The following is a 26,413-nucleotide window of genomic DNA, read 5'->3' as shown; positions in this document are numbered from 1 at the left end:
ACCAGAGCCACAGCAACACCAGATACGAGCCACATCTGCAACCTACACCGCAGCTCACGGCAACGCTGGATCGTTAACCCACTGAGCAAGGGCAGGGACCGAACCCGCAACCTCATGGTTCCTAGTCAGATTCGTTAACCACTGTGCCACAACGGGAACTCCAGTTTTAATTTTTAATATATAATTATTAATGATTTGATTTTTTCTTTTGTGAATTATCTAGTCACATCGGCAATAGAATATTGTAATTCAGTAATTGAATTAAAAGCCTTGTCAAGTTTAAAGAACTCAGAAGAGTTAAACCAAATTTTAATTATTTTCTCTTATTTATCTGACTGCATATTCAGTGATTTCAAGCTAGACCAACAACCTGAAAGCTCTGTTGGATTCAGTCTTTAAAAGTAACAGTTTTTGGAATTATTTCTTTCTGTTATATCCATCCATCCCTTTTCCAAATTTACAAGTAGGCTATTATTATGTTGTGGTTCATAATATATCATTTGATAAAATTGCCAGGAGAAGAGCCTTTTCCTAAAGGGCAGCAGCCTGGGGTGGGGGTGGGGGTGGGGATTGCATTTTCTATGACTTTTCCACCTGGAAAGAGTAAATGAGGGACAGCTTCAGTCACCCCAGGCTCTCTGTTGAATACGACCAAGTCATTTATCGGTAGGTTGTATAGGAAAGATTTTTTTTTTTTTTTGATCTTAATCATTTTACTAGCATGCTTGCCCAGGAAGCTAAGCATGGGGTTATGATTATATATGATAAACTCTGAGTAATGAGTATGTTTTCTCTGAGCAGTAGGCACAGTGAAAATCCACTGGAAAGAAGAAGGTCTTAGCTGAGAATTTGGTGATGACTTTCTTCATCTCTGGTGACAACTCTGATGCGTACTGGTTTCTCTTCCCAGGCCTCTCACATCTCCGCTTATTGCAGACATGTTTTGTTTTCTTTAATCTCTTGACATAAATATAATTCTCCTGTCTTTGTTTTCCTCATTTATATGGTAAAACACAAAGGGAGTTTGAAACATAATGTAGCTGAACAGCTGTATGTATGTGTGTGCATGTGTGTGATGTTTTTTGGGGAGTTTGAAGGGTTAAACAGATGTTATTATTATTATTGTTTTTATTTTTCAATGTCTAATCTAGAAAGTTAAAATCTAAGGGTGTATTTGCAGTCTATAAAAATCTTTTCACCCTTCAGGTGAGGTTTAATAAATTGACATTCACCTGCAGATTCTTTAGCAAAAATATTTTAAATAAAAACACTTGTTCAATGTATTTGTCATGGGCTCCTGCCTGTCTGTATCTTCTAAACAAAATCTGCTGCTTTTGGAAATGAAGTTGTATACTAAGGTTTTTTAATTTGCTTAGTAATTATGTCTTTCTTGACCTCTGTAAGAAAAGTGATTTTGTTTTCAGTTGTTGTTTAAGCAGATGTCTGTTATCTGAGAAATCAGCCTAGTGCAGACTTAATCATAATTGGAAGAGGGAGCATTTTTTTTTTTAAAGGAGTCCCTACACCATGTTAAATTGTGTCCTTTGAGAATGGGACATAGAGCTGTAGTCAAGGGTCACCATGGGATGGATTTTCTAAGACGCTTTAAAGCGTCTTTTTAGATATTTTTAATTTTTTTATTTATTTTTTGCTTTTTTTAGGGCTGCACCCAAGGCAAATAGAGGTTCCCAGGGTAGGGGTCTAATCAGAGCTATAGCTGCTGGCCTACACCAGAGCCACAGCAACACCAGATACGAGCCACATCTGCAACCTACGCCATAGCTCACAGCAATGTTGGATCCTTAACCCACTGAGCAAGGGCAGGGATAGAACCTGCAACCTCATGGTTCCTAGTTGAGTTTGTTTCCACTGCACCTCAACGGGAACTCCACCAGGTTTCCTTTTAATAAATATGGTGGGTACTAGTCAGTTTCCCTTACCATAAGCTTTATCTAATAAGCTTTTCAGAGAAACGTAGATACTATTTTGGGAAAAAAATTGTCTTTCTTATTGAAGAAGGCATAGATGTGGAACCAAGACACCAATCAAAAATTCTTAGATGTCAGTGGGAGAAAATGTGAAGCAGCCATTCACTGTTTGAATAGCCCTAATTTTCCCACATGAGAACATTGCACTGAATAAAGTAGCTAAAAACTAAAATTTTAACTGTAAAGTTTAGAGTGATTTGATTTTTAAGATTTGTATGCACCTTTGCAAATTCATTTTTGCCTGGTGTATGGTCTTATTTATTATGGAAACACGAACTCTTAAAAGATACATTCATTTTCCTATAAGGGAAAAAAAGAAGTTTTCCAAAGTAAGTTTGGTAATAGTCCCTCTTTATAATCTAAGCGTTCTGATTTTATTTTTTTACATTGATCTAAGTCATGTAAAATAAAACATCTGAGTGAGGTTTTAAACTAATAAGTTCTAAGACCATTATTAAGCAGAAGCTTTCAATTAAGTATTTGTTTTCTTCTTGGCCTCTAATAACCAGCAATTCAGGCCCATCCTCACAAGCATCTTTGGGACATAGTTGCTTGGATATATTGCATTTATTTTAAACTCACCCAAAATAGTATTGATTTTCTCAGGCCTATCAGTGTTTCTGGGGTCCTGTTTTCACTTAGATTGAAAATCTGGAATTGAGTCTTAATTTCTTTCTCGCTTTTATCCCCTATATTCAGTATGTCACCAAGTCTTTGAAATATTCCTGATTGATATACTTCCTTTCTGGGCTACAAAAATCCATTCTTCAGCACTCGGTGCTGGATGCCATAACTAATCAACTAGCTTCTCAGTGGTTTCCACACCTCTATTTTCTTCCTTTTACAATCGCTCTGGATAAGCTCTCAGATTGTTTCCTGTGCTTAAATTTTGTATGTTGACTCTCCTGCTCAAGATCCTGGAGTGGCTCCCTGCTCATTGGTGAGGTTCCAAGTGAATTACTTTACATTCTGTGCCCAAGTTTCTTCGAATCTTCTCTCTCTCTCCTCTCACATCTCCCTACATGCAGTGACCGGCTTGTGAGTGGTAGGCTCTCAGAGTTCTTTTACAAGCGAGTGGTTTGAAAGTTGGAATTAATTTTTTATGTGGTAACAATTCTTTCAGAGCCATGGTGGAGTTCCTAAGCTATAGCTCAAATAAATCCTAGTTTACCAGTGTATCCTAATGCAGCTGATTTCTGGGCTCTGGGAGCCAGGAGCCACATTGAATAGAGAGGCAGGAGAAGGATGAACTGTTTTTCTCCATCTTTCCTAACTATGGGGTAATCCAACACTAGGCAGAGCTTTATAGTGACTTATCACGTGTAAAGCATTTGATTTCTCTTAACTGTCCTCCGAGCATTAGTGTTCATCTCCTTGGAGTCTTAGGCCTGGAGAGCTGCACTAAACCAAATAAGGCATTAATTAATTCATTATCTAAATTGTTTGTCCATTAAAATAGCAATAGTTGCTTTTTATTTTTTTTATTTTATTTTTTTAATTTTTTTGCTATTTCTTGGGCCGCTCCCATGGCATATGGAGGTTCCCAGGCTAGGGGTCTAATCAGAGCCATAGCAACCAGCCTACGCCAGAGCCACAGCAACGCAGGACCCGAGCCGCGTCTGCAACCTACACCACAGCTCACAGCAATGCCAGATCCTTAACCCACTGAGCAAGGGCAGGGACCGAACCCGCAACCTCATGGTTCCTAGTCGGATTTGTTAACCACTGCGCCACGACGGGAACTCCCAATAGTTGCTTTTTAAAAGATAACAGCAAAGTAGCTTTCACCTACGATTTTTCTAATCTACACAGTGGTTTTGCATGGTACATTAAAGTTACCTCCAATTTATTTACTTATTTATTTATTTATTTGCTTTTTTTTAGGGCTGCACCCGTGGCATATGGCAGTTCCCAGGCTAGGGGTCTAATTGGAGTTACAGCTGCCAGCCTATATACCACAGCCACAGCAACGCCATATCTGAGCCATGTCTGTGACCTACACCACAGCTCACGGCAACACCGGATCCTTAACCCACTGAGCAAAAGCCGGGGATCGAACCTGCAACCTCATGGTTCCTAGAATTGTTTCCGCTGCACCATGAAGGGAACTCTGACCTCCAATTTAAAAGATGAATATGTTGAGGTAAGGTGAAACCTAAGAATATGCAGCTCTTGATATATAAACCAAAAGATTTACAAATAATCCTTGTAAATTTGTAAACCACTTTGAGTAAGTGCCATATAAATATTTGATAGAGAAATATACAGATAACCTTCTTCATTTCCCCACTTTATCTCTTTTTCTGACGCACGTAAGTACGACTGAGGAGCTGTTCCTGTTTTTGAAGACTGCATAGGAGTTCCTGTGTTGGCTCAGCAGTAACAAACCCAACTTGTATCCATGAGAATGTAGGTTCGATCTCTGGCGTCACTTAGTGGGTTAAAGATCCAGCGTTGTTGTGTCTGTGGTGTAGGCTGGCAGCTGCAGCTTTGATTTGACCCCTAGCCTGAGAACTTCCATGTGCCACAGATGCAGCCCTGAAACAAAACAAAACAAACAAATAAAAATGACTATAGCTTCAAGGTTGAGGAAAAGAAGTTAAAAGATAACCAAAAGAGTTTCTGGGATTGTCTGTCTCCCCATTCTTGAATCTATCCCCAGAAAATTCTCCACCCCGACTGGATGTCTTCATATAACAAATAGAGATTTGGCTCAAAAAGCATCTTCATGCTAAAATGCATGGGGAAAAAAAAAAGCATCCATGCTAAATTGCAGGATTAAGGAATTCTTCATTACCCATGCATGATTGTCAGCTAGTTCAGTAATGTTTTCCTCTTAGCTACATTGAGAGCCTTTCTGAGGGGATAAAGTTGAAAAGGAAGCAAGCTGTCATGGAAGCAGATCTAAACTTCCATGGTTTAGATCTGTACCATCCAGACCAGTAGCCACCTGCCACATGTGGTTATCAAGTTCTTTAGATGTGGTTGGTTTGAACTGAAATTTGCTTTAAGTATAAAATACACACCAGCTTTAAATACCTCAGCACCAGATGAAAAAAGAATGTAAAATACCTCATTAATAATTGTTTATATTAATGCCAAAATAATAGTTTGGATATGTTGAGTTAAATGAAATATGCTGTTAAGATTTCCACCTGTTTTATTTTATGTTTTCTAATGTGGCTACTAGAAAGCTGAAAATTACACAAGTGGTTGCGTTATATTTCTGTAGGCACTGCTGATTTAGACCAATCCTCTACCTGTCCAGTATATTCCAACTTTTGTTCTTCCTCAGTAGTCTGCTCCATCATGTGTCTCCTCTTTTCCCTACATTTCCCTCAGCCTTTCCTCTTCACTGGCTCTTTCTCTCAACTTTCATTTATTCATTCATTCAGCAGATATTTCCCGAGCTCTTAAGTACTAGCATGGTATTATAAACATGCAAAAGGCTCTTTCAGGCTTAAAAATAAAAAGTGAACAATACACATCACCCTGTCTCAATACACATCACCCTCTACCATGTGCTCTTCTTCCCTTTATGGTCCAATCTTCTGAAGAAGATTCTGCACTCTGCCTCCATTTACCTTCTAAGCCTTGTTTCTCAGACCTCAACCATCTGGCTTTTACCACTTTTACCACTCCATGTAAACTGTTTTCCTGTGGCCACAGATTACCTCCTAGTTGTCAGATGCTGTGGTAGCTTCTCAGTTTTCACTGGCAGCAGTTGGCTTTCTCCCTGAGTTTCTCCTTGACTTTCAAGACATTTGTCTCTACTCCGTTTCCCTCTTCTTCCCTCCCTCCCTTTCTTCCTTCTCCTCCTCCCCCTCCTCCCTCCTCTTCTTCTTCCTCCTCTTCTTCTTCCTCCTCTTCTTCTTCCTCCTTTTCTTCTTCCTCCTCTTCTTCTTCCTCCTTTTCTTCTTCCTCCTCTTTTTCTTCCTCCTCTTCTTCTTCCTCTTCTTCCTTCTTCCTCTTCCTCCTCTTCCTCTTCTTCTTCTTCTTCTTCTCTCTGTCTCTCTGACTCTCTCTCTCTGTCTCTCTCTCTCTCTCGTGTATGTGTGTATGTGTGTGTATTTCCTCTCTTCTATTCTACGCTGATTTTTACTCTTGTCTCTTACTAGCTCTCTGACCTTGGGCAAGTTTCACTTCATGGAGCATCAGTGCCTTCTGAGTCAGCAGCTCAGGGCTGACCATGTGTCGTCAATGGCAGTGTTATGACCCACCTCTCTCCCTGGGCTTCTGCTTGGTTCTTTTGGAGGATTCCCATCATTTTCCCTTGGTTCTGCAGAGCCTCTGTTCTTGTTTTATGTGTCTACCCTCTCATGTCCTCTTCTTTGCTTGCTTCTCCACATCCGTCCTTCCATTTAGAATGCTCTTCATAATTTCTTCTTTTCTTCTAATCCAAATATATAACCTCTTCCAAAGTTTTTTTTTTTTTTTTATCTCCTTCAGCCAACCTTTTGCCTCTCTGATCCTGTTTTCTCATCTGAAAACAGATGATAGCATCTCTAAAATTTACTTCACAATATCCTGGGGTCTCACTTGAGATAGCAGATATGAAAATGATTTGGGAAATGTAAAGCATTTTATAAGTGTCATATTATTATCACTTCCTAATGTCCCATGAGCATTTATCTCTATCACATACTGGTGGGGACAAATTGTACATATACAGGAACTGTCAATAATAGATTTAATTCTTTCATATGTGAATATTTGGTCTTCTCCCCCAAAAGTCAAAGTTCCTGGAGAGTAAGGGCCAAGTTATGTGCCTTAGGAAAAGAAAAGAAAGAATTTGAAAGAAAATCTTACTCTTTTCACGGTTTAATATGCTTTGTAGCTTTGTGCCAGATGTATACTAAGAGATGCTTCATACATTTTTTTCAGGTTTCAATTAAGCTAGCAAATTCACACGTTTCCAGTATATTTTTACCTTTCCACAAAATAAATATGTTCTTTATTAGTTTTTTGATGTGGCTGCTGCTTGTCTGTCCTTGTAAAAATGAAGGCTTTACACGGTAGGGATTTGGTCTTTTGCTCTGTTGTATCCTAAATGCCTTTCACATGGGAAGTGCTCAGTAAAAATTTGTTGAATTTGTGAATGAATGAGTGAACACAGTAACAGAGAGAAAGTCACATTCCAGCCTTTAGTTCTAGCTTGAGGACCCGAGAACGGTCCTCCTCAAGCCATTATTATGGGGTTAAGGCTTGGGCTTCAGGGTAGCTATTCCTCAGTGCCTATAAAGCTCTTTTTTTTCTTTGTTTTTGGAATTGTGCTTTGAATAATTGAGGGTGCTGACAGCCTACTCTCCCAATAAAGGAGGGGAGGAGGAATCAAGGGAGTATTAAAACCAGTTCTGCTTGATATGATTAAATTAGAATGTAGTCACATAATAATAAACATGAGTGAGCACTTATTATGGCCAGACACTGTTCTAAATGCTGTACCTGTATGGATTCATTTACTTCTCTCCAAAATGCTATGAGCAGGTGTCATTATGTCCCTTTTTTACAGATGGGAAAATGGAGGTGCAGAGAGTTAAAATAAAATGTCTATAATCACAGAGCAACTTAATAGTAGACATATGACTAAAACCCAGATATCAGGCCTTGGGGTTTATTCTCTTATCCACTATTTTAACCTGTCGCTCTGATTAAATTGAGGTCATTAGAGAAATAAAACAGTTTTGGTGTATATCTGTGTTTTTCCTTTTTTTTTCTAGGGCAAAGCAGTTTTCTATTATGGCTTAAAGCTGTAAAGGTTCTGGCCTATTTCTTTCTTTCAGGGAAGTAGCTTAGTTATGTGCAGCCTGGATTTTCTATTTGACTATAGTGTGTTAAGAGTTAATTATTTATAGTGCTTGCTGAAGCTGATGTGCTGTTGGATTCACTCTGGGTTGACAGACAAAAATGGCCTGTTGAAATCCAATAAAATGAAAATTTCATGAAACCGTCAGATTAGAGGTTGACCTGAATTTTAGGCTTCATGGATTTGAAGATGTCTCATAGTTATGGATTGTATTATGATGTCAGAGTTACTATATACCACGTAAGGAAAACAAGTGCTAAATTTATGAAGAAGAATTAGTTTCTGTGTTCATTTTATTTCTGCTCTTTTTACATAGGACATCTTGCCCACCAATCGGTAATTCAAGAGGTAGTGCTAAAAATAAGAGATCAACTTCATGACAGAAATTAATTGAATCAATAGTACATTTACAAGTACTGTGACCTTTGCAATGGCAGAAGGTCCCCTTCACCCAAGTGGTTGTGAATTGGATGAGGGATGGGAGAAATTAGGTAACCCTACTCCTTTTTTCTTTCCTCAGACTTGGTAGCCAAGATTATTAAGGATAATGTAAATATTGAACCCAAGATTACTTTTTTTTTCATGGAAGTTCATGCTGACATTCCAGGACACCTTGCAGGGTGGCCATTTGAAAAGATGTAGCATATTGAAGAGACCGGCACATAATAAGGATGCAGAGTAAATGTTAAATCCATAAACCTAATAGTGAAGGCTGTCGTCCTGAAAGGGGTAGTGTGGGGGAGGGCCAGGTTCATTCCGTGTAGAGCCTGTGGCATCTGGGTGAGGGGGTGTGAATCCATGGACGTGCAGGAAAGGCACTGGCAGATGGAACCTCAGATGTGCTAGAGGAAAGTACAGAGGTCTTGGAAAGAATCTCTGTCAGAGTCTGGCAGTGAGGAAGAAAGTGGATATTTTAGGACTAGACTGAAAGTGAGCCAGCGGGGCTGGATCTAAGTTCAAACAGGCTCTGTTCCTTTAGATGGAGGCCAAGTGGGAACCAAAGGAAGTGGCTTATCATGGGTCCAAATGGTAGAAATAATGTGGACCAGTCAGAAAATCAGGAATGGCAATGAGCCGTTCCAGAAAAGGGCCTCAGGTTGCAAGCCGTGAGTATCTAGGAAATAGTCAGGAGTATCTCTTCAGAGCTTAAGGAGTATCTAGGGGAAGGATGCTGCTGTCATTGATCAGTTCATTCAGCATTTATTGATATGTACTATCTATCTACCAGGCACTGTTGGAGATACTGGGGATAGAGTAGTAAACAAAACATGCATTTGTGAAGCTTATATTCTTCTTTTTTTTTTAACTTTCAGCTTTATTGAAATGTAATTGATAATAATAAGATACTTAGGTACATCATGTTGATTTTTCTATATGTATACATTGTGAAACGGATTCCCATCTAGTTAATGAACACACCCATCACCTTATGTATTGATTTATTTATTTTGGTGACAGCATTACCTTCTACTCTCTCGGCACATTTCAATTATATGATAATGATGTTATCAACTATAGTCATTCATGTTTTACCTTAGCTCCTCAGACCTTATTCATCTTAAAATTGAGAGTTTGTAGCCTTTTACCAACCTCCGTGTTACCACCAACCCCCACTCTTCTACTCTCTGTTTCAAAGAGTTTGACTTTTTTTTTTAGCTTTCGCATGTAAGTGAGATACTACAGTATATCTCTTTCTCTGAATTATTTCACTTAGCATGATGTTTCAGTGTTCCTCCATGTTGTTGCAAATAGCAGGGTTTCCTTCTTTCTCATGGCTGAGTGATATCCCATCATGTATGTACTATGCCTTCTTTATTCAGTTATTTGCTGATGGACACTTAAGTTATCTGCATGTTTTGGCTATTATGAATAATCCTACAATGAACACGGGAGTGTACATATCTCTGTGATATCCTCTTTTCATTTCCTTTGGCTGTATACCCAGAAGTGGAATTGCTCTATCACATGGTAGTTCTATTTTTAATATTTTGAAGAACCTCTATAGTGTTTCCCATAGTAAATGCACCAATTTACATTCCCACCAACAGTGTAGGAGTGTTTCCTTTTCTCCGCATTTGTTATTTTGTGGTCTTTTTGACATCTTGACAGGTGTGAGGCAATGTCTCATTGTGTTTTTGATTTGTATTTCCCTGACGATGAGTGATACTGAGCATCTTTTCATGTGCCTGTTAGCCATCTGTATTTCTTCTCTGGAAAAATGTCTATTCAGGTCTTCTGCCTATTTTTTAAATTTGTTTTTTTAAATATTGAGTTGTATGAGTTGATTATATAGTTTGGATATTAATCGCTTATCAGTCCTATCATTTACAAATATTTTTCTCCCATTTAGTAGATTATTTTGTTTGGTCAGTGATTTCCTTTGCTCTACAAAAGCTTTTGCGTTTATATAGGTTCCATTTGTTTATTTTTACTTTTGTTTTCTTTGCTTTAGGAGACAGAGCCAAAAAAATATTGCTATATCAAAGAATGTTTGGTCTGTTTTTTTCCTATGTGTTTTATGGCTTCCTGTCTTATGTTCAAGTTTTAATCCATTTTTAGTTGATTTTTGTGTATGGTGTAAGAATGTGGTTTAGTTTCATTCTTTTACATATAGTTGCCTAATTTTTCCATCTTCATATAGTGAAGAGACTATCTTTTCCCCAAGCTTACATTCTTGTTTGGAAACCTAAACAATAACCAAACAAATATGTGTATGGTACTTTGTGGGACATCGGATTGTAGTAATTGCTTTTGAGAAAAGTAAGGCAAGGAAAGAGGGGTAGAAAATGCTTGGGTTTTACAGATTTAAATAGAATAGCAGCTGTATTTAAGTGAGGGGGTGACATCTGAGCAAACTACTGCAAAGGGATTTAGTGAGTCTTATTCCTATGTGAAGGAAACTGGGCAAGTAAACTTGTCCTCAGTGGTGTATTTTAATTGTTTTCCATGTGTCAGAATTTTCTGTCCTGCTATTTTAAAATTTAACTGCATCATCAAATAAATATGTGCGTGAGGGGAAGGAGAAGAGGCTACCATTTCTAAAGGGAAAAGGATAGACATACAAGGGATGGCAGGGAAATCCCTTCCTTAATTGCCGGGAGGAAGCCGGTGGCCAGTGAAATCGAGGGCCACAGGTGTTTGATGACCTTTAACATCATGTGACCTCAGTGTATAGAAGTGGTTTCTGACATCATCCGTTGACAGTCGAATAATAGGTTTTATTTTGACAGCAGAAGATTATGGCATGGCTAGGCTTTAACAAGCGGTCCTAATGTCCTAACGTCTTTACGTTTGGGAAGCTTAAACTTAATTCCTCACATTGTAGCACTAATGCTTTGTGCTTGTTTGTCTCTCACAGCTTTGTAGGAAGCCAACCTCAGAGACGGGATGGCTAGCTCAGCCCGGGAGCACCTGCTTTTTGTGCGGCGGCGAAATCCCCAGATGCGGTACACTCTGAGTCCAGAGAACCTCCAGAGCCTGGCTGCCCAGAGCTCCATGCCTGAGAACATGACCCTGCAGCGGGCCAACAGCGACACAGATCTGGTGACTTCTGAGAGCCGGTCCAGCCTGACTGCCAGCATGTATGAGTACACGCTGGGGCAAGCCCAGAACCTCATTATCTTCTGGGACATTAAAGAGGAGGTGGACCCGAGTGATTGGATTGGACTTTATCACATAGGTGAGTCAAACAAAATGGACTTGCTCATGACTTAGAGCATACATTTCACTCTGACATTTTCTATTCTGTGGTTTCTCCTGGGAAGGAATTCACATACATAAATTCCAGGCAGATCCTAGGAATTTTTCTTTCGTCTTGAGGGTGGGGGAGTCAACATTTATAAATACCTTTGCTGATATGAATTCTGTGGTTATATCTCTGCCTTAATTAAATGTGAGAATCTGTGATATTTTCCTTTTAAAACTTCACTTTCCCCTTAATCAATAGCCCCATTTTGGAAAGAGGTTGCTATTAACATTTACTAGTATTTTTAAACCAAGGAAAATCTTGTCTAGATTTAGATAACTGATATAAAAAAATGTTTCATATTTTCTAAATGTTGAATTTCGTTAAGAACAACTTTCAGTCTAAAGTATCTTTATTTCAAAATTGATTAATGTGTCCTGGATCAGTTAGGTGAAGAAAGTGTCACATTGTCCTAACAAATGACTTAGAAATAGGTTGCTCTTTGTTTTTTAAAATAGTGTCCCATCTCTGTTTGTTTGCATCTGTTATTCATAGGTGAGTGCCTGATGAATAGCACATCCCAGAAAATATAAAGCCTGCTTTATATGAAAGCAAAAGTCGAAACCTACTAATCTATCATAAAGAAAATCTAAACTTAACCTAGTAATAAAATCGAACACCTCTCCCCAAAATTGGAGAACTTTTTCACTGAATAAAGGGAATCCTTTTAAAAATTTAACAGATATTTTATCAGAGAGACACTGTGGCTTTCAATGTAGATTATAAATCAAGCATATTTTTGTGTGCATGTGAATAAATTTGGCAATGTCTGCAGACATTTTTGGCTGATATAACTGGGTGAGGGTAATGGATCAGGGGTACAGCTAAACATCCTGCAATGCACAGGACAGCCCCTCACAGCAAAGAATTGTCTATCCCCACATGTCAGTAGTGCCACTGTTGAGAAACCCTGGTTGAGGCAAAGTAATATCCTTGCTGAAATTTTATTAAAATGTTGAACCCATTGCCCTTTATGTTTCTCTGGACAGAGAATTTTATATTGACTAAAATAAAATTGATTTGCATTTACTTACATATTTTTTAATATTTAATCATGCTAAAAAGCAAAATGTGGCAACCAAAAAATTCAATGCATTTTTATTTTTCTATTTCTTCTTACGACAAAAAAAGGGAGGAAAAGTTTTCAGTGTTCAGCCCTTTACCCAGGTGCGTTTAAATATATATTCATAGTGAGGAAGAGACATGATTTAACAATTCTGTTTTTATATCTGATATCTATTATGTTCACAAAAGAATCTTAGTTTTGACGTGACTTAAGAAGTAACTCTTTTGGTTTTGATTTCACCCTTCTGGATTTCATAATTTTTTTTTTCAGTTTTGTCATATTTTTTCCTTTTTTTCTCATTTTAGATATTGTAATGCTTAATATAAGACTACAAATAGACTGTTTTCTTAGTGATCTTCATTTGATATTTCTTTGGGACATAATCAGTGTTATTTTCTCACATAGGATGATATCTTTTTTCTGTGGGAATCGCTTAATCTGTAAGATGCTAGAATCACTTAGGATTCCTATGTGGACAGTGACTTCTATTACTCCATACTTTTCCCCCTATCTTCCTTTCTGTTTCTCTACCCTATTGTTATATTTCCCTGTATGTACTTTTTTTTTTTTTTTTTTTGTCTTTTTGCTATTTCTTGGGCCACTCCTGCGGCATATGGAGGTTCCCAGGCTAGGGGTCTAATCGGAGCTGTAGCCGCAGGCCTACGCCAGAGCCACAGCAACTCGGGATCCGAGCCGCATCTGCAACCTACACCACAGCTCATGGCAACGCCAGATCATTAACCCACTGAGCAAGGGCAGGGACTGAACCCGCAACCTCATGGTTCCTAGTCGGATTCGTTAACCACTGCACCACGACGGGAACTCCCATTCCCTGTATGTACTTAAAAATTTTTTTTGTAGTTGATTTACATTGTTCTGCCAATTTCTGCTGTATAGCAAAGTGATCCAGTCATACATCTATACACACTCTATTTCTTATATTCCCTCTCCTCATGTTCCATTACAAGTGATTGGACATAGTTCCCTGTGCTATACAGTGGGACCTCATTGTCTATCCATTCTAACTGTAACAGTTTGTACCTACTAACCCAGATTCCCAGTCCTTCCCAATCCCCCCCCCCGCTTGGCAACCGCAAGTTTGCTCTCCACATCTGGTGAGTGTGTCTGTTTCTGTGCTGTAGGTAGGTTCGTTTGCGCTGTATATTAGATTCCGAAATAAGTGATAACATCTGGTATTTGTCTTTCTCTTTTTGACTTAACTTCACTTAGTATGAGATCCCTGACTATATTTAACTAAGAAGGAACTAAGGAATCCAAAGCCAAATTTATCTTATTCCCGAGTAGCCAAAGTCACAAAATCTTGGTGTTCTTATTTTTCACTTTCTAGAGTATAGATCAGAATACTACATCTGGAATTAACTAAGGATATAGGTAGGAAAATAGTATTAGGAAATAAATCTCTTTTGAAAGTGCTATTCTTTAGTTTATTTCAGTTTCTAAGTCTTTACTATATATTCTCATTGTGTTTTTGCTTTCCTGTGTGTAATCTATCTCTTTTTTCCCTCTTGGCTACTTTGAACATTTTTTCTTTATCTTGGTTTATCTTTCAGCAGTTTGTCAATGATATATCTAGCTGTGTTTTTATTTAACCTGCTTGTAATTCTTTGAGTTTTTTTTTTTTTTTTTTTTTGCTTTTTAGGGCTGCACCCGTGGCATGTGGAGGTGCCCAGGCTATGGGTTGAATCAGAGCTATAGCTGCTGGCCTATGCCACAGCCACAGCAACACAGGATCTGAACCGCATCTGTGACCTACACCACAGCTCTTGGCAACGCTGGATATTTAACTCACTGAGTGAGGCCAGGGATCGAACCCACAAACTCATGGTTCCTAGTCAGATTCATTTCTGTTGTGCCATGACAGGAACTCTTTCTTTGAGTGTGTTAAATAAGCTTTTAATGAAAGTTGTGAAAATTTTGAGCTTTTAATGAAAGTTGTGAAAATTTTGAGCTTTTAATGAAAGTTGTGAAAATTTTGGCCGTTATTTTTTTCAGGTTTTTTTCTATTTTTACCTTTTTTTTTCCTGAGACTTTAGTTACACATATGTTACATCATTTCATGTTGTTTTGTGAGGCCCCAAGGCTCTTAATTTTTCTTCAATCTCTTTGCTATTCAGATTAATCATTTCTTTTTACCTGTCTTCAAGTTCACTAACTTTTTCTATTTTTATCTTCATTCTCCTGTCAGTCCCATCCAATGACTTGTAAAATTTGAGATATTTGACTTTTTATTGATAGAATTTGCATTTCTCTTTTTATGGTTTTAATTTCTCTTATGAGAGTCCCTATATCTTAACTCTATCAGACCATATTTTTGTTCAGTTCTTTTAATTCATTTGAATACAGCTGTTTTAAATTATCTGCTAAAGCCAGTATCTGGAGGATGAGGGCATCTGAGGGTCAGTTTTTATTGTCTATTTTTCTCTTGACCATAAGTCCCATTTTCTTATTTCTTTGTGTATCTAGCAATTTTTTATTTTACACTGGACATTGAAGAGTCTATATTGTAGAAATCCTGAGTTCCATAGGATAATTTTTATTTTAATGTTAATTTTATTCTAGTCGGCAGGCTTATTTCCTTGAGCTTACTAGTTGTGATTTAATGCTTTGTTAGAATGGATCTATGGAAAGCCCAGTGTAGTAACCCAGCACTTCTAACTTGATGAAATTTGGCCTCCACGTTTGGTCTCCTCTGTGGATTTTGTTATGGTTTGGTTTGGAGATTTGTTAGAGTCTATGGTGGGCTTTACTATAGGACTTTGCACTTATTCCTAAGTAGTGGCATTTCTGATGTCTTAGCTGGATGCCTGGAATGTTAACCATTCTGTTTGGCTGGGCTGTAACTTCAGTGTTCTCCAGCATTGCTTAACCTCTTTAACTGTAGCATTCTCAGCCCTGTAGCAGCTGCTCTCTGGAAAGCCTTGGTAGTCTCACCTTACACATGTGCAGCAGAGACCTTGGCCAAAGGCTTGTGGGGGACCCCCATGTGGACTTTTGGCCCTTGTACCTCCATAGCTCTTTCCTTTCCAGTGCCTTGCCTGGAGATTGTAGCCACTTCAGTTGACCCAAACTCCATTTGTTGCCTCTTCAGCTCTTGCTAACTTACATGGCCTCTAACTCTGTGTACTGCACTCAAAAAAATTGTCCCCTGGCAGAGATCTGTGTGGTCATAGAAATACCTTATCACTTTACCTTCTCTCTGGGATTTTATTCTTATGCCACCTATTCTGTAATGTCTGAAAACCACTGCCCTTTAGTTTTACAGTTGTTTCCTTAGGAAGATGAGTCTGGAACTAATTACTACAATATGGCCTGGAGCAGAAGTTTCTCCTCTGCTTTTGATTTAGGGTAGGCATTAAGAGGTTCCACTTAATTTTCCCATCTACACATTTCCAGAGAACTCTGAGTAATTAATAAGTGATTGTTTGAGTTCCAGCCATTTGTCTTCTTCATGGTGTATTTTCTTATAGTCTGTAGCATGGAAGAGGTATGAGGAGTTGGCACCCTCAGATCTCTTAAAGGACTAGGATGAATGCAGAGACTAGCATTTGGAAATAAAAATACCATGAAAGTTGAATGAGGTACGTGGTGTTTTCAGGCATGCTGTTGGTTTTAGCAGGTCTTCTGCATTAAAAGGCACAGGTCCTAAAATCTAGAACATGAAGTATGGCTCAGTTATATAGTTGCAGAGCCACAGCTGTGTTTAAAAGAAAGCTTAGCTTCTTTGGGACCTCAAAATGAGTGACAGAGACCTGGCTTTAAGCAGAGATAGCTATTTTTCTCCTGGGGCAAGAAAGGACTGTTCTGACCTCTGGACTGGAGGCAGTCTCACTTCTGTGGGGACTTTGCTATCCCATGTGATGAGAGAGGCCTGGCAGCACTCTGGTCTTTAACTGACATGCATCCCTGATCCCTTTTTCCTTATGGAACTAGGGGATGGGCCGCAAGCCCTTGGACTCAGGGCAGGTTGGACCCCTCCAGGCTCAGGAAAGGTCTAAACCTATGTGGTAATCCAACTAGTAAGTAAGTAGTCTAGGTGTGCCCATGTCACTCAGTTCTGGCCAGTGATATGTAAAGGAAAGACTTTGGAGGAACTTCCTTTTCCAGTGAAAAGCTGGAGCCTCATGAAGAGAATCTTTAAACCTCCCTTCCTCTTGCATTTGGGACTCTGGTGAAAGGATGTGCTATCTTTAGTCGTTGCATCCATGTAGCAACCATAATTTATCAATCAAGAAGGTTAAAAGCCAAGAATGACAGAGCAGAAAGCTGGAAAGAGCTTGGGCTGGCACTCTAAAGTTCTTGCTGTATATAAAAAGAATCTTCACCTCTGTTTAAGTTATCATTAGTGAGGCTTTCTTGTACTGAGACAAGCTGGGGCCTGAGACCTAGGACCCTTGGCTACAGTGCTTGCATGTGGACAAACATCTCCTCTAGCAACAAAAACCAAAGAAACTACTAGGGACTAAAAGCAACTGTATGCATGCACAGTTGGGGTACATTATGGACAGTAAGATGCAAAGACCAACCCCCCCCCCATCCCAACTGCCACTGATGAAGAGCTGGAGCAAAAACAAAGAACCGCAATCAAAAGCATATTACTGTGCATGTACCCTGCTCACACCACCAGCCACGGGATGGGCAAACCACCCCTAGACAACCCTCTGGCCTAACCCTTGGACCCGCCCCTAGCCTCACCTCATGTAAGGAACCAACTTGCCATCCCTTGGGAGCCAGCGAGGGAACCTGTTGACTTGTTTTTGCTCCCTCATGCTGCAGCAGGAGCCCTGACAAAGCCTTGTCTGAATTTCTTGTCTGGCCTCTTATCTTACTGATTAAGGAAGGCCAAGAACTGTGGTTGGTAACAGTACCAGCAGTTCTTGAGCTGCTAGGGTGGCTCTAAAGATGAGAAAGAGAAAAGGAGGAACACAACTGCTTTTAAAGACAGGATGAAGAGTGAGTCGGTTACTTCTATAGCTGCTGCTTCAGGGAGCATGCTCAGGTTGCTTTCACATAGGTAAACCATATTTTGAAAAATTTGAAAAATTTTGAAAACGGTTAACTCCAAGCCAGGCAGAAATTTTCAAAAGTTTATCAGGACAAATGATGTGATAGGCAGCATCTTTTAAATGAGTATTTAGTAATCTGAAAACATGCAGAGCAGTTTTCTTGGGGTAAGATAATGCATTTGGAGAAGACTTGAAAGAAAGGAGGAAATGCAGGGCTGGAATGGGGATGTCAGGGTCCGAGTGATGTCATAAACTCAAGGCTGTTATGACTAAAGAAGAATATTCATAATAAGTTCTCTGTCAGGCTCTGTGAAGTAGAGCTCATAACAATAGCACATGTAGTGGGAATAGCTTCAGGTTTCTTTACCTCTTAGTAGGAAGCAGCCACTCCTCTTCAGCTGTGTCCTGAGAAGCCGGACTGTTTCCTAGCAACAGCTAGTTTTATTTGTGGAACTGAGAGATGGTCTCTATAGAAATAAGTCCCAAAGGGAAAGGATTTGGGTGGAAGATAGGGCTTGCGGGGTGTGGCTTATTGGCACATTCTCACATTTTGATCATGTTTCTCTTGGCTTAACGTTTTCTTCCTACCTTGAAGTGTGTGTTGCTTTTCTTTCGCTAATTGCTAATAATGTTTTGCACTGTACAACTTGCTCCAGATGACTTTCAGCACTGCTAATCTGGAGGGAAAATATATCCTCCCAGATCAGAAACATAAATCTTTCATAAGGCATTTTAGGCAATATATAGATCCTACTGGGAATACAAAGAAAAAAAGTTGGAAATTATAAACACCATTTGGGGAAACTTCGAGTTTGTCGTTCTTAAAGTGAATGTCATTCTTAAAACAGAAGCTAATTATAGTTTCTCCTTCCAGAAAGTCTCAAGTACACCCTAAGAGTTCTAGAGAAGATCATAATGTAGCTATAGCTCTGAAAATCCAGATTACAACAATTAATGCCTTGCAGATGGTTTCCAGAAATCACCAGGTTTAATTTATTGTTGAGCTCCGAAATTAGAATTGACCCATCACAAAGTTAATAGTGCTACTTGTTGCCTCCTCCTAAGCCCTCTAAATAAGAAGAGTCAAGTGTTTATCTTATGCAGAAATACTTAGGGGACTCAACACAAACAGCTTTCCATGAAAAATCGAATGGACACTTTGTAAAGAGGAGGCAAAACATACTAAATTTGTTTCAGGCTTACTATGTAATTCCCCTTATCCTTTAGTCTTATGCTTATTTTTTTTTAGCTGTTCAGAGAAAAACACTTCAAGAAGCTTAATTTGCCATTTTTTTATTTGTAGGCAGCTTCAGGTACCTGAACAGAGCTGGGAAAATGCACATTATGAAAATTAGAAGTATATACTGTGCTGTATACCTGTGCTACTCACAGTGCTACTCACAGTGCTGGTCCGTGAACTGTTTCTCATTGATCTGTGACTTTTAGCATGGACAAGAAGCTTTCTCCAGAGTGTAAATCAATGTGAGAACTTCCTTCATTGAGAAATTCTTGGTATAAAAAAATCATCTGAACTAAATAATGGGCTTATTGATGTAGGTATTTCATACTCTGTTTTTTTTTTTTTTTTTTTTTGTCCTTTTGCCTTTTCTAGGGCCGTTCCCGCAGCACATGAAGGTTTCCAGGCTAGAGGTTGAATCAGAGCTGTTGCCACCAGCCTACACCAGAGCCACAGCAACACAGGATCTGAGCCACATCTGTAACCTACACCACAGCTCACGGCAACGTCGGATCATTAACCCACTGAGCAAGGCCAGGGATCAAACTCTCAACCTCATGTTTCTTAGTCGGATTCGTTAACCACTGAGCCACGACAGAAACTCCTGGCATTTCATGCTCTGGACCAAGCTTCTTATCTTGTCATGGACCGGTAACAAGTAAATAGTTTACCATCATTGTCTGGTCCATCCTTTGAGTATACCTCTCAGTGTCCATGTGTTGATTGTATCTTCAAAGGTGAATGGCAGAACAGTTGTACTTTGACTCTGTCTTAAAATGTTTTCATGTCTGGGAGTTTCTGTTGCGGCTCAGTGGTAACGAACCCACTAGTATCCTTGAGGATGTGTGTTTGATCCCTGGCCCTGCTCAGTGGGTTGAAGATCTAGCATTGCCATGAGCTGTGTTGTAGGTCGCAGATGCGGCTCAGACCTGGCATTGCTTTTGCTGTGGCATAGGCTGGCAGCTGCAGCTCTGATTCAACCCCTAGCCTGGGAACTTCCATATGCCATGGGTGTGCCCCTAAAAAGACCAAAAAATTTTTTATCATGGCTTATGTATTATGATATTTTCACATTTCTTTGCATTTGGATGGTTAAAGTTGCAGTAGTGAACCAAGACATTAGGACTGTGTATTATTGAGCTCTAAGATCTGAAAGTTTAAGCTGATGTTTCATAGATAAAAAAACTAAGCTCCAGAATGTCCAGTTGAGGACATCTGAGCCTGGGGCTTAAGTATCCTGTGCCACAGTCTTCATTCCTCGCCCTCCTCTGTTGAAAAATATAGTCCAATACTTTTCAACCTTTAGTTACTTCCTCAACAAGTTCTTGGTTTTTGCAATATTGGATTATCAGTTGTGCTATTAATCTTTTTCTTTAAACAATCCGATTAAAAGAAAACAAACTGGTTATCTACTCTGACCTTGTTCTTTCTAAGCAATAAGGTCTGGGGAAGGTTCGCTGTGTTAGTTGTATTTCTTTCTAACATGCATTGTCACACACACAGGGTTGTCACACACAGCATACTTTGAGAAATTCTGAAGTTGTCAGTGGTTAAGAGCACAAGCTCTGTAATCAGACAGACTAGTAAATTCATATCTACTTATTAGCTTGGGAGAATTATGTCATCTTTCTAAATCTTAATTTCTACATCTTAAAAAAAAATACCAAGGAACATACACCAGTGTCATGAGAATTAAATGAAATAGTGCATATAATGCTCTTGGCAAGATGCCTGGGTTCATGTAAGGTCCTTACTGATTATAAACTATCATCGTTATATTGGCTACTGTTAAAAATAAGAAAATCATTTTCCTGGTAGTCTAAAGCAGCGGCACAAATTGACCCACTGAGTGAATCCAAAAGAAGGGATTTCCAGATTAAAGTGACATACTGGGCCACTTCTGCTCACAGAAAACAAAATCCATTCCTTTGAAACTGAGCTCTAGGAATTATATAAAGCACTTTAAAATATGAATCATAAATAACGCAGTATTTTAATTTGAACATTATTAGGTTCTAAACCAGAAGGCTTTCCAAGTTACTGGTAAAGGTGCAGTTTAATCTGGAATTCAATCAGATAGAACAAATAATTTATGTATTGGGTAAATAGCTCCCAGAATAGCTATCACTAAGCTATTCTAAACACCAAGGGTGTTTGTTCTTAAACTTTTTAAAAAAAAGTTTTACATGATTACTGCTAAAGAAGTGTTGTTTTAGGTCATGTCTTTAAAATAATGCTCTTAGAAAATAATAACTTTGGAAATGAAATTACTTTTTTGGGGAATAACTTCACTCTAAATTACTTTTTATTACCTCGTGTGTTGGGATAGGTCAGATTGTGCTGCAGTAACTAACTACTCTTGAATCCTCATTGGCATAATAACAAAAGATTGTTTATTGCTAATGCTGCGTGTCCAATATGGGTTGGCAGGGGGCTTGCTTTGTTCTGTCATTTAGAGATTCAGGCTCACCACCTCTTGATTTTTGCCATATTGGATTATTAAAGGCTTGACCATCTTCTCATTACATCTTCTGGAACATTAGGGCCTCTTTTGGCAGTTATCAAGGGAACAGAGAGCTAGAGACTTTTATACCAGCTCTTAATGCCTTGGCCCCAAAGTGACACATTTTCATTTCTCCTCAGAGCTTGTTGTTCAGCACTAGGCCCATGTGCTGGCTAACTTCAGGGGACTAGGAAATGGGGAGGAGTCCTAGGCATGTTGGTGAGCAGCCAACATCTCTGCCGCATAGCGGATATGTCTTGCTCACATTGTGTTGGGTCTGCTGGTCTGTTGCAAAGTCGTAAGACATCCTTGCAAGGTCCCTGCAAGAATAGATGCTGGAGGCTAGAAAGGGTCATACTTTGGGATACACTTTGCCAAGATGTTTAGGAGACTGGATGACAGGATACATCCAGAGCAGGACCAAAGGTAGTACCTAACATTATGGACACACAATGGAAGTTAGTGGAATCTGAATGCATAGCACTGCGTTCTCATTTCAGGCGATTGTGGCTCTTACTTTTATTTTATTTTTTTAATTTTTATTTTTAGTCTTTTTAGGGCTACACCCGCGGCATATGGAGGTTCCCAGGCTAGGGGTCAAATCGGAGCTATAGCTGCCAGCCTACATCACAGCCACAGCAACTTGGGATCTGAGCTGCATCTGCAACCTATGCCATGGCTCACTGCACTGAGCGAGGCCAGGGATCAAACCTGCGTCCTCAGAGATGCTAGTCAGATTCGTTTTCACTGAGCTATGTTGGGAACTCCTGGCTCTTCCTTTTAATATGCATGTGGAAGATTTGGTTCACAGAGAAGTCCATGTGTTCAAAATGGTAACGGAGGGAGTTCCCATCGTGGCTCAGCAGAAATGAATCTGACTAGCATCCATGAGGATGATAGTTCAATCCCTGGCCTTGCTCAGTGGGTTAAGGATCTGGCGTTGCCATGAGCTGTGGTGTAGGTTGCAGACACGGCTGGGATCTAGCATTGCTGTGGCTGTGTCATAGGCTGGCAGCTATAGCTCTGATTTGACCCCTAGCCTGGGAACCTCCATATGCCACCAATGTGGCCCTAAAAAAAAAAAAAAAAAAAAAAAAAAAAAGACAAAAAAAGAATGGTAATGGAACACTTCCTTGAATATGAGATAGGTTTCAAATATTGTTTAACTCAGTGTGCTGAAGACACTTTTGTGTATTTTATCCCCTACATACTTGTTAAAAGCGTCCTTGAGGTAGGCGTTCTTCTGTCCATATATTGACATGTTTTTTACTTTCTATCCAGTTATTCTGTAAACATTTTCTGAGTTTCTCTCCCACCTATGCCAATGCTAGTTTCCCTAAAGGAGGATTATATAGGTGCCATAAATATTAAATGTTAAATAATTGAGAGTTTTCTGGTGACTCTCAGAAACAATGTCAGGTTGTTAACAATGTCAGGTTAAGCATCTGACACTGTCACTGCAGTGGCTTGGGTTGCTGCTGGCGCAGGTTGGATCCCTGGCCATGGAACTTCCATATGCTGTGGGCACAGCTAAAAACATAAGTGATTGTAAATATTTTGTGAAGATACCATTTGCATGGAATTTATAATGTTTCATTCTGATGTAACCCTTAATAAATACAAAATAATTCTTATCACACATTCTAATTTTGTAATATTTGTTTTAATTAGCTTTTCATATTTAAAACTTTTTTTAATTTTTGTCTTTTTAGGGCCACACCCATGGTGTATAGAAGTTTCCAGGCTAAGGGTCGAATCAGAGCTGTAGCCGCTGGCCTACACCACAGCCACAGCAATGCCAAATCCAAGCCGCATCTGCGACCCACACCACAGCTCACGGCAACACTGGATCTTTAACCTACTGAATGAGGCCAGGGATCGAACCTGTGTCCTTACATAGCTGGTCTATGTAAGAGCCCATAAAAACTGCATTCTCATCCCCAACTGATGCTAGTCGGGTTTGTTAACCGCTGAGCCACGACAGGAATTCCAACTTTTCATACTTTTTTAAGGACTAAATAGTGGGCACACCAGTAAAGAAGGAACATTTATAATGCCATCTTTTTATCCTGATATCTCTTTTAAAGCCAGCTTGTCTCTTATCAGTTGCTCTATCAGCATCCTTTTAGTTAGTTTTTCTTGGTGTATCTTTTCCCACCAATTTACTTTCAACTTTTCTTTGGCTGCTTCAGATATATCTGTTGGAGATCATCTATAGCTTTGTAATTTTTATGCAGTCTGTGTGGCCATCTTTTAAAATTGGCACTTTTAGTGTTTTTACATTTGCTGTTATTTTTGGATATATTTGGGCTTATTTCCACATCTTATTTTATTTCTATATTGCATGATTTTTAAAAAATTTACTCTTTAAAGTATAGTTGATTTATGTGTTGTGTACATGCTTTTTCTTAGAGATTTTTTTTTTCCTTCTACTTTTATGCCTTCAATTGAAAGGATGAGTTTTCTTAACTCGTACCTTCCTCTCACATTCTTCAGTCTGTTTGCTTGGAATTTAGACATTTTAGTTCTGATCTGTTAGTGGTTATCCTTAAAATATTTGTCATGTATAATTAACAAAGGTTTTAATGAATCAATATATTTAAGCCCCTCTCAAACTGTACAGAGATCTTAGGACATATTCATTACCATTAGCTCCCTCCCATCTTCTTTTTTATTGTTGACATGTAATTTCATCCTGTTTTAAACACCTTCTTCCACATTGGTCATTATTATTGCTGTGGATTTTTCATAGAAAAGAATTGTTCTGGTTATATATTTTGCAACCAAACTTCCACAACCCTTAGCAGCTTGAAACTCCAATTTATTGAGTGAGTAAATAATTTAAGGGTAGAAAAATAAAGATTATATGAATCAATAGCATTAGCATACATGGAATTCGATTCTCTTACAACACACACACACACACACACACACACACACACACACACACATACACACACACATCCTGCCCCTAGAAGTTGCATTCTAAGATAAATGGCACCAAGTAGAAGTTTAAAATTTATCTTAAAATTTATCTTATCTTTTTCATTTACTAAACCAAAGAATACTTTCTTTTTTCTGGTTAATGTAGGTAATGAAAGGATCTCAGGTATGTCTGTAATCTTCCTTTTCTCCAGGAGGTTTTCCTCTTTATGGGTTCTCACATGATCTTTATTTCATTTTGCACCATTTATTTTTATTTTAAACCAGCCTTATTCTGGCAATCTTTGAAGTACAGTAGAGCTGTGTAAACCATCAAAGTCATTATATTAATTTCTGTCAATTGTTTCCCATGGTCTGGCTGACATTGCTGTTGGACTTTTGAATAAAAACTCACTTTACAATAGTGTGTGCTTCCTATCTACTTCAGAGAAACTTACAGAACAACTCAGATTTTCAGTGTGTTTTAAGTTGTGAGTACTAGAGTGTTGTAACTCAGTTTTAATGGTGACACTAGAGAATTTTTCCTCTAAGTTCTTCTGGTTTTACCTTTTGTGTGTATTTTATTTAAATTATGATTGCAAACTCCCAATGTATGCATGTTCCTTGAAAAAAACTGATTTTTTCTTTTCCTATTTCAAGTTTTTTTTTTTTTTTTTTTTTTTGTCTTTTTAGGGCTGCACCCATGGCATATGGAGATTTCCAGGCTGGGGTTCAAATTGGAGCTATAGCCACAAAGGGCCTACACATAGCCACAGCAACCTACACCACAGCTCACTGCAATTCTGGGTCCTTAACCCAATGAGAGAGGCCAGAGATTGAACCTGAATCCTCATGGATACAAGTTAGATTCATTTCCACTGAGCCACAGTGGGAACTCCTCAAAATTTATAAAACAGCAATTAACTACAATAAATGGTCACATTTTCTCAGTTTTCTCTAGTTCATAAAATCATTACAAGAACCACACTAATGCCTTAATTACAAATGAAGCTTGAACTGGGTCAGGAGTCCATTTTATCCATTACCTCGGCATCAGGTGGTAGTGTGGCTAAGAGGTTGCTTTTGGAGTGGAGATGTGAGACAGACCTGGATTCAGCTGGTGCTTAGGAGTTATTTAACCATTCTGAGCCTCCATATCTTCATGTACAAAGAAGGAACAAAACCAACTTTACACAGTTGCAAGAGAGATGAAACAAGGTAATATTTGTTATCACTGGGTAATTGCTTGGTAGGAAGTAGCTGCCACACCAGCCTCAAACATTGGTTGAGAGCCGACGGTTTGTCTACCACTGGGCAATAAGGTACACACATGGATCAGCTCACGGTTCAGTGGGGTGGCAACTAGGTGATTCATGGTTCAGTGTGTTCAGAACAGCATTACAGAGGCCCTGGGAGTGTTAACACTTGAGGTGGGTTCAGGGATGGGAAGGGTATAGGAGGGGCGTCACCAAGAAGGTGATACTTAGGTTTATAATGAAATAGATTAAAAAACATTTTTAAAAAATTAATTTATTTTTTAAATTATTTATTCATTATTATTATTTTTTGCCTTTTTTCCGTTTCTTGGGCCACTCCCGAGGCATATGGAGGTTCCCAGGCTAGGGGTTGAATCGGAGCTGTAGCTGCCAGACTACACCAGGGCCACAGCAACGTGGGAACCAAGCCACGTCTGCAACCTACACCACAGCTCATGGCAACACCAGATCCTTAACCCACTGAGCAAGGCCAGGGATTGAACCCAAAACGCCGTGGTTCCTAGTCAGATTCGTTAACCACTGAGCCACAACGGGAACTCCTTAATTTTTGTTTTTGTTTTTGTTTTTGGTGTTTGCATGAGAAAAAGCCATTCTAGGGAGTGGGAATTGCATATACAAATGTGGTCTTTCTCTTGAAGGGCTTGTATGTGCTTTTTGCAGGTTGCTCCTCCTGTTCCCATTCCTTTCCTTCCTGGCTGATGAATGTGTATTTATTATTTAGTATTATTTTTTGGCCACACCCGTGGCATGCAGAAGTTCTCAGGCCAGGGATTGAACCCACACCACAGCAGTGACAATGCCAGATCCTTAACCTGCTGAGCCATCCACTCTATGATGAACCCCAT

The 26,413-nt window shown here is 39.1% G+C and overlaps 1 protein-coding gene across 11 annotated transcripts in view; it reads left to right on the top strand.

Moving 5' to 3' along the window:
• HECW2 (HECT, C2 and WW domain containing E3 ubiquitin protein ligase 2) overlaps window positions 1-26,413 on the top strand; it is a 448,428-nt gene that overhangs the window by 186,789 nt on the left and 235,226 nt on the right. For 10 of the 11 annotated variants that reach the window (XM_084998042.1, XM_021074544.2, XM_021074543.2 and 7 more), the window contains one exon: window positions 11,153-11,473. In XM_084998042.1, coding sequence (XP_084854168.1) covers window positions 11,182-11,473 — 292 coding nt within the window. In that variant the 5' untranslated portion in view covers window positions 11,153-11,181. Of the gene's footprint in view, window positions 1-11,152; window positions 11,474-26,413 lie in introns of those variants that run through there. The other variant, NM_001198924.1, reaches the window with a different exon arrangement.

The sequence above is a fragment of the Sus scrofa genome, chromosome 15 (genome assembly GCF_054392235.1).
Source record: "Sus scrofa isolate SSC_HxYL_T2T_F1_AM1 chromosome 15, Sscrofa_HxYL_maternal_Yorkshire_Landrace_v2.0, whole genome shotgun sequence".
Lineage (NCBI taxonomy): Eukaryota > Metazoa > Chordata > Mammalia > Artiodactyla > Suidae > Sus > Sus scrofa.
The sequence above is the reverse complement of the archived record's forward strand: the minus strand, read 5'-3'. Positions and strand labels throughout refer to the sequence as shown.